The sequence below is a fragment of the Tubulanus polymorphus genome, chromosome 10 (assembly GCF_964204645.1).
Source record: "Tubulanus polymorphus chromosome 10, tnTubPoly1.2, whole genome shotgun sequence".
Taxonomy (NCBI): Eukaryota; Metazoa; Nemertea; class Palaeonemertea; order Tubulaniformes; family Tubulanidae; genus Tubulanus; species Tubulanus polymorphus.
The window spans coordinates 13,154,508-13,163,008 of record NC_134034.1 but is presented as its reverse complement, the minus strand read 5'-3'; the positions used below and the strand labels follow the sequence as shown (position 1 = coordinate 13,163,008).

The following is an 8,501-nucleotide window of genomic DNA, read 5'->3' as shown; positions in this document are numbered from 1 at the left end:
ATAACCGCGTTAATATAGTCGGTAGATTATTGATAATACATTTAACTGCTGAATTGAGACGAACGCGTTCGCGGTCCAATGAATAGGTTATTTGCTGCAGTTCGCCAAGGCGTGGTAATTGGGGTAGATTGCAGTACTGCTGTGGCAATCGAGGATTCCACGTATGGCAGGCGATGATCCGCCAGGAGCAGGGCCATAGTTTGATAGCAGGGGCAACAAGGCGGCACCCCAGAAATTTGGGAAAATTTGCTTTTTGCAAATAGTATTTTTATATCCTAATAGAACTGCCCTTTTCCGGGTTGCTCTGCCCCCTTTAAATTTCACCAGGTGTCGCTAGTAGATAGTCGGTCGTCCGCGTTCGATTTATTCTACATTTCAATCAAAACCGAAGCGAAGTAGCTGAAAGACAGAAACACAGTCTGACCGACACCCGAGAACCAAGATTGTTCAACTGAGAATTCTATGAGCTCTTGTAAATTTTTGGCGATTATTCTGTGCATATTCAAGTATAAAATACGGCTTTTCGTGTGAGAGATGATGAGAAGACCAGTTTCTACGTGGTTGTATTGATCGAGCGACTGCGAGCTGTCAGTTTCACCGGTTACCGCGAAAGATTGAAGATTAATTCGAGAGTTCAGTTACGCGTCATCAGAGGATTTAACCATATATCGACACAAAGCTAGGATTACCGCGAACACTACGAATTGTATTCGATCAGACGGTGATATCCCCGGTAAGGCGCGTCGCTGGGGTTCACTGCGCGTGATACAACAACCGAACATTCTAACGAAGAATTTAGGAGACATTTTTCCCGAAACATGTTTATATAAAACGGCATATGGAAAGGCTCGGTTTCTGTTTCTTGTATCCGTGTTCCCTGCGCCCGCCCTCGGAAAAAGGCAATCTGAGACGTCGGATATCCAGTCAGTGCAAAATGATTTTTTTTTAAATTCACTTAATCATCTAAGATTAACTCCGGACTGCAGTTTGTTAATTCAATAAACTCAAAAACATATAAATGTGAACTACTTACTTCCTCTAATTCGAAGTTGAAGTTATCGTCCATGTATTAATGCACTGAATGATTTGTTCTGGCTTTACTGGAATTAAGCAGCAGGCAGAAGGACGTCTACATTCAAACAACTCCCTGGTCCGAAAAAGTCCAAAGTTCAGAAACCCTCCCCCCTCGACCTTGGACGTGTTTTAAGGACAGCCCCTTTTTCCATTACACAACGTACCATAGACTGTATGTACATAACGCGCGCGTGCTAGATGTCAGCTTATAGGCAACTGTTTGACAGTCGTCGAAGTTGGAGCTAGCATCTTCATTTACCGATCAAACAATTCAAGACCATCGAACAGAACACCGAAGTGGATAAAGTCAAGAAAGCATACGCGAAAAAAAACTGAGTTCGAAAAATAAAGTTTTATTCGTGAAATGTTTAAACAAACGGAGTTTTTATCACTTTTATTATCACTGCACCAAAAATCCCACAAAAAAATGTATTAGCGATTAATGATTAGATTATGATCACAATCAAATAAAAAGTTTTTCACCACTACTGGCTTTATACAAAACATTTCACATCAGTAACAAATAAATGTGATATCAGCAGTCAGAACAAAACACAAGATTACCAGCGACGCCTAAGTGAGCCTTCACTTTCGCTGATACATGTAGTTCTATGAATTACCAAATACAATAATACGTCTGCTATTTTAGTACCCAAGTACGACGCTAGATGGCAGTAGCGGCGCATTGTTTCAGCTCGGTTAACGCACGTGACTCGTGCACGTGCACGGTGAAGTTCACTCCTTGCCCGGCAGCGGCGCGGACTAGTCTCGAGTTTGACGTTACAGTGATCGCTTGAATACGGTCCCCGGTACCGAATATTACCTGGAAGAACGAGATTGAAATGAGATCAAAATTCTTAAAGGTTCCGTGACGCATTTTGATTCCGAGACACCCGGTAGAATTCTCGGTTATAACGAACAGATTTTCTGGTGCCCTTAAGTTCGTTATAACGAGATTGGTCTGTATATAGAACTATCGGTTACAGGCGCGTTGTAAGCAATTTTTGATTGCTGCGGCCAATTACCGATATCTTGGATAAGTTCTAAATAATGCCGCGGCGAATTTACTTTATTTCTTCAAAAGAAGTTCGCTGTAAACGAGATGACAATTTCCCAAAATCACCCCCTGTATCAGATTTCTCGCATTCCGATAGATGGCGCATCGTTTAATATATATTTTGAAACGTTTTCATTCTCTATATTTTGATCACTTCAGTGTTGTTTTGTAAATATTTGTATATACATGTGTAATAGTTTTCCTCCATATACCATGGAAATGGTTGGAGTGTAAATAAAATCGTAATCGTAATCGTAATCGTAATTGTAATTTACCTTGCCTCGTTCGCTCAACTGTCGACTGGCGCGAAGCCGTTCGGTGCGCGCACTGGGCGAATCGGGAACTATCCGAATCCGGTTCAGTAGTTCGGCACCTCGCCGCTGTTCCCCCGGTCCACCGACGGTCGACAAAATGGTTTTGAAATCGGCGACGGCCGTGTCGCAGGCGAACAGTTCTTTACCTGAAATTTAAAGTACGGGTACATCAGATATATTCTAATTTCATACAGACTTTAAACAGGACGTATCATCTGTATCCATTCAGACATTCGGAAGTTCATCATCATACTACCGATATATGACCCGGCTAGAACTGGGATATTTTGGTAATGGAAATGAACTACAAACACCAGATATCAGACATTTTATCAGCACACACTTTCAAAAACTGATCGTCCACACTTCACTTGTGTTCAGTGCTTCACCTGAGACATTTGCAAACGAAAACCAACCACGAAACCCAGACGCTAGACATTTCATGATTTATCAGCAGACTTTCAAAAACTGCTCTATCCCACACTTCACGTGTTCACGATTTCACCTGACTGACACATTTGCAAATGAAAACAAGACCTCCAGACTTTAATCTGGTGAGTCTTAGACACGAGTCATTCAATCTGCAACAAAAAGTGATCATTCAGAGAGATTGCAGGTGACATCGCCCGGGACATATCCGATGATAAATGAAATTAAACGTGATCATCCAGGGCCGGAATTATCACGAATGTCGAAGGGTGTGGTTACAGGTATCACTACGTTTCTCTCTTTTTTCAATTTCTTATGATACACTCGTGTATAAAGAGCATTGAATCCGGGGCAGACTTTGGCAAGAGCACACAAATCAGGAACGGGCGTTTACTTTTTAAAAAGTTGGCAAGTTTTCACGCAGCCAACACAAAAAAACTGGCCCCTGAACAAAATGCCGTCATTTTTCAAAATGACGCGGGAAAAATACGACGGTCGCACGTGTTCCCGTTTGGGGATCACGTGCCAGGGGTAGATTTTGCCAGGAGTACAAAGGGCAGGAAGAAGGCAAGATAAGTATCCAAGCAGCGTAAACATGGGGTCTGGAAAATTTCAATGCATTTTCATACAATTTCTAGGCACTTGAGGGACATTTAGGAGAATGTAAGCTTATTGTTGCAGCGCAGACTGTTGTCTTATTAGTTGCGGGTCGAAAAAGTGCCTTGAAAAATTTTGCCATTGTATTTACATAAGGGCATGTGCTCCGTGTGCTCCCGTTTGGACCGACCCCTCGTATCAAACTCGATCAATATCTTGTGATATATATCGCTACCTTCGAGAAATCTATGCAGGTCCGGCAGTAGAGGTGTCTGTCGTTCCCAGCGCGCCTGTTCGGTCAGTATCGGCTCGCGGAACACGTATCGGCAATGACCGTGCGTCAGCGCGGACACCAGACCGATTAGAGCCGTTATGTCGAGATTAACTTTACTTATTTCCGGCGGCGGCGGTGGTGGCGCCACAATCGCTTGAACAGCGTCTTCGCAGCGGCGGCGGCGATCTACAAGGCGCGTGTTGACGTCGTCGCTAAGGATACGAAACGAGTTGCAAGACGTTTGATGAGCTCGTTCTTTATCTGTTGTTTTGACAACATCATCAACAAGAATTGAGTCGTTCGTATTAGCAGCAACAGCAGCAACAGCGACAGAAGAACCAGTAGCCGAGATGTTAATCGCTTCGGATGATAAACAACGCGGCTGACGTCGATCGTCTGTCGACGGCTTCGGCGACGGCAGACGATTTCCGTCTCCGAGATCAGACGAGACTTGACGACGAGATTTCAGGTGATGAGTAGCGGCCGCTCCCGAAGACGAAGCGATTCCCGGTCGCGATAAAATGACATCGAACGAACGACGAGTATTCGAGTCATCGCGCGCGGTTTCATCTTCTAAGCGACCGCCACGGATCGAATTAACTCCGTTCGGCACCGATCGGCTGTTTCCATTCTCTACCCGGTCGTCGGCTGCCCAGTCACCAACGTCCCCTAGCGGCCGTACACCAAAACATATATTGGACTTTCCCGTAGCGATTTCACCTTCTAAGGGACGGTCACTAAACGAAGTAAAGTCGACGCTAGAACTAAGCATCGATTTTTCATTCGCAATTTCGTAGTCGTCACCGCCGACTGCATCAACGCCCTCTACCGGCTGTACCGAATAACCCGATAACGGCGACCTCGATAATAACAACAGCGGATTCGAATCTACGAAATCTGCGACCGGCGTACTATTATCAGAATCGTTAATTGCCAACTGTTCCTCTTCTGACTGAATTAATAAGCTGTCGTTGACGTCATGGTGATAATTACGGTCGGCAATTACCGTTTGGCCAGCTGTTAGTGACGGCTTGTTTTCGATCCTCGTTACGAGTCTTCGATTGTCCGACGACGATTCGATGTTGTCGACAACAACAGTCGCGGCCGCAGTGGGCGAGCCGTACGCCGTCTGCGCTAGATCCGCACCAGCTCCGGTCGACTCGTAAGTCCGGCCACGTTTATCGGGCCCGATATCGCTGCCGGCGTCGGGGTTCGGAAGCGAATTCATTTCGCCGAAATCCGAACTATCGAATCGATTAAACCCCGCGTTCGAACCGCCGAAAGATCGTCCGTCGTTCGGTGCTACCAATTCGCAATCGTCGACGACCTCGATCGCGGTCGTTGCCCCATCCGGCGATCGAAAGCCAAGACTTCGTAGATACTGCGCGACGTCTGGCGGATCGTCGGCGTCGAGGTTGTATTCGAGTCGCCGGTCGAGGTCAACACGTGGAGAACTACAATGATCGGCTACGATCGCGCTGACCATGTCGATCAGAACGCCTCGAGCGCGCAGAGCCGCCGCCACCGACTCGGTGACGCCTTGTAGGAATTTGAACATGACCGTGGGCGTGGTGTAGTTGACAGGGTTGTGACGAGCGCACGTGACCAACGCTTCCGATTGACTGACGATGTTGCGTTTACCGTAACTGCATTCGCCTGTAGATAAATAAAAACAATTCAAATTTAATAGAGATATAAAAAACTAGTTGTTTACGATTGAACACGAAATCTGAGGCCAAGACAGTCAGGTGAGGGATGGAACGTCAATCTTATATCTATTTCATGACTTGTTTCATAACATTTCTATTTGAGATTCTAAAAATCCAGTTCATCGAAAGTGAACTCATTTTCACTGTAAGTGCATTGTAACGCCACCTAGTGAGTGCCGGTTGACCTACTTTAACTGCTTTTACTATTCGGTGCTTTCTCTGAAATACTAACCGGACCAGGTCGAATGGATGATTTGCGCCTTTTGAGCGACGACTCGAATCCACGTTCTACCACCGTCGCAGACGACATCGATCTCGTGAGGCTTTTTATCACACTTGGCGGCGCCACTGGTATCAACGTCTGCAAAATCGGAACATATCATCATTTCCTCATTTCAGAAATCGGAGCATTTCATCATTTCATTTCCAACAAAAAAACAAAAAAGACCTTTTACTCAAAAGTACATGTCCGTATGGAGTTCATGTTTTCGCAAAACTGAAGCCTCGACAAAGTTGAATAAAAACGAGTCGGGAATCTCATGACGTTTTATAAGGTTCGAATGATGATATTGAGATTGGGGAGTGAAGATGATTAACTGATTTCTCAAACTTGGATACGACTTCTATCTGGAGTACTCAACCCTAACTGGAGTACTCAACCCTAACTGGATTACTCAACCCTTAAATCTGGAATCAATCAAGTATTCTAATCAAAAGAATGTGAAAATGAGTAAATAGGTATTCTAGGCGGCAAAAAACCCCGAATTTCTTTACTTAAGATCCCCTCAAACATTTATTTGTATATACCTTGCGGTAGGATGCTACGAAACGGTTGCATTACGCTGATGACGTCATCTGCTCGTTCGGCAGTTTCTACGATTCCCGCCAGCTGGCGCAAGTTGCTACATTTCAGGTGGCCGCTTATTTTCGTCGGGCTCTCACTTTGCCGAGCGTTCGATAACTGAAAATATCGACATGGTAAATATTGTAAATCTTAGAGTTAGACCTTAAAAACATTGTGCTTTCATCGAGAATTGAAAGATAGAGCCCTCTATCGGTCAATATGCGAAACAGGAAGTTACGAAAAGGTCTGTTTTTTCAGTTGATCGTGTCGCAAAATGTCCGCAGCAGATTTGCTAGGCAACGTTTGAATCGCATAAAGAGTGGACAAGTGGAAGACTCACTTTTCACTAGCGCCATCTAGTGAACGCATGCGATAACTATTACGCGTGTAAATTCGTCGTGTCCTACTGGCGCCGCCTAGCGGAACCAACCGGGTCTCCGTTTATTTGAGAAAAGCTAAGCGCGAATAAACCCTCGCATCCCACAGGCGCATTCCTTCACACCGCCCGGATGTGAATAGCATCTTATTCGAGTATAGACAACGACGGTATATTTTCGGCGCTTCACTCGGCGTGTGCGCACGCGCTCCCACGAAGCTTAACCGCGATATAATCACGACGACATGTGACAAGAGATAAAATGTTTCCGCCAGAAGAGATAAATGTCCTCGGCGCTCGTCGACAATCAGCGTGACCGCCGGAATTACGGAGAGACATAGAAATCACCGAAACGCCGCACAAAATGTCAAACGAGATTACGAGCCGGTGGCCGCAAAACAATCGACGTGTCCCCATCAAGACGTCTGCGGCGAAGGTCGTGAAAAGTACAAGGTCGATTCGTGGCGCTAATCAGGTGCCGTTTGATTCGCGATAATGTTATCGGTAGAGAGAGGGGGAAAGGAGCGGGAGAGGGGAGAAGCGGGAGAGGGGGAAAGGAGCGGGAGAGGGGAGAAGCGGGAGAGGGGGAAAGGAGCGGGAGAGGGGAGAAGCGGGAGAGGGGGAAAGGAGCGGGAGAGGGGAGAAGCGGGAGAGGGGGAAGGAGCGGGAGAGTGAGATGGGGAGAGGGAGAGGGGAGAGGGAGAGGGGAGAAAGGGAGGGGAGAGGGGGAGAGGGAGAGTGAGATGGGGAGAGGGAGAGCGGAGAAAGGGAGGGGAGAGGGGGGAGGAGGAGCGGGAGAGGGAGATAACACAGAACCAATTTTGACCCGTGCCTAATTAGAGAGCGCGTCCACACGTAAACCACTCACTCGATACTAAACAACCTTTAAAACAAAACGAAGTGAATCACTTCTGGAACCAGTTGCAATTCACACGCAATAATTGACCCGTGCTTAAATTTGGTTCGGATTGGGTAGACGTTTTTAGATTTTTGGTCGGCTAAACAGGCACACGGGCCCATTTAGCACCCGCGTGAACGGTTGGTCCGGGTCAATTTCGCGTGATCGCGGCTTACGATAGCAGCTTTAACTTTAACCATTTACGTTGATGAATTATTCAATGAATGCCGCTGTCAATAGCGGACGAGTTGCTTCAACTGAACTATCAGAAATCGATTGTTACAAATGTCGTGACATTTCTATTTTCCGTGACATTTTCACCGCGTAAATTAAACGTATATATTATCGATCGGTCGGGTTACGTGAAGGTCAGGTGGAGGTGAACGCGTGTATCTATTACCGATTATTCGAGAGGCTATTACGTTGATGTATCCGATCGACGTGAACGGCTGTGTTCCATTAATGACCTGATTAAATGTCGCTGAAATTACCTTTTGACCGAGGAGGGCTAATACTAGAGCTGCAGTTGAGGAGACCCCACCCAAGTTTACCGACTGAACTGAATGAGTTCCGCCAGTTGTTTTTCAAACCAGCTCGCTGAATTGTACTAAACTAAATTCATCTAAACTAAACAGCGGTAAGAGACAGTCTACCGTATTTCACAAACTCTTACTCAGTATTAGACACCAACTCGGGGTAGAATTTTACCGGTCTCAACTTTACCGCAGTAAGAGACAGAGTCTACTGTATCTCACAAACTCTTTCTCAGTATTAGACACCAACTTGGGGTAGAATTTTACCAGTCTCAACTTTACCGCAGTAAGAGACAGAGTCTACTGTATTTCACAAACTCTTACTCAGTATTTGACCCCAACTCGGGGTAGAATTTTACCGGTCTCAACTTTACCGCAGTAAAGAACAGAGTCTAC

The 8,501-nt window shown here is 45.8% G+C and overlaps 1 protein-coding gene across 1 annotated transcript; it reads right to left on the bottom strand.

Annotated features, from left to right (window-relative positions):
- Positions 1-1,562: 1,562 nt before the first annotated feature.
- Positions 1,563-7,772, bottom strand: LOC141911639 (uncharacterized). Its single transcript, XM_074802628.1, has 6 exons — positions 7,749-7,772; positions 6,262-6,415; positions 5,687-5,815; positions 3,707-5,401; positions 2,407-2,591; positions 1,563-1,897 (listed from the first exon to the last, which is right to left on the bottom strand). The coding sequence occupies exons 1-6, from the start codon at positions 7,770-7,772 to the stop codon at positions 1,739-1,741; spliced, it is 2,346 nt and encodes a 781-aa protein (XP_074658729.1). The 3' UTR covers positions 1,563-1,738.
- Positions 7,773-8,501: the final 729 nt, after the last annotated feature.

What these genes read in the sequence shown, in the direction of transcription:
- LOC141911639 (XM_074802628.1), bottom strand. Translation starts at nt 7,772, where the DNA reads ATGGTTAAAGTTAAAGCTGCTATC. An exon ending in TTAAAGTTAAAGCTGCTATC is followed by an intron (nt 6,416 to 7,748) that starts GTAAGCCGCGAT and finishes CGATATTTTCAG; the next exon opens with TTATCGAACGCTCGGCAAAG. An exon ending in CCTGCATAGATTTCTCGAAG is followed by an intron (nt 2,592 to 3,706) that starts GTAGCGATATAT and finishes TTTAAATTTCAG; the next exon opens with GTAAAGAACTGTTCGCCTGC.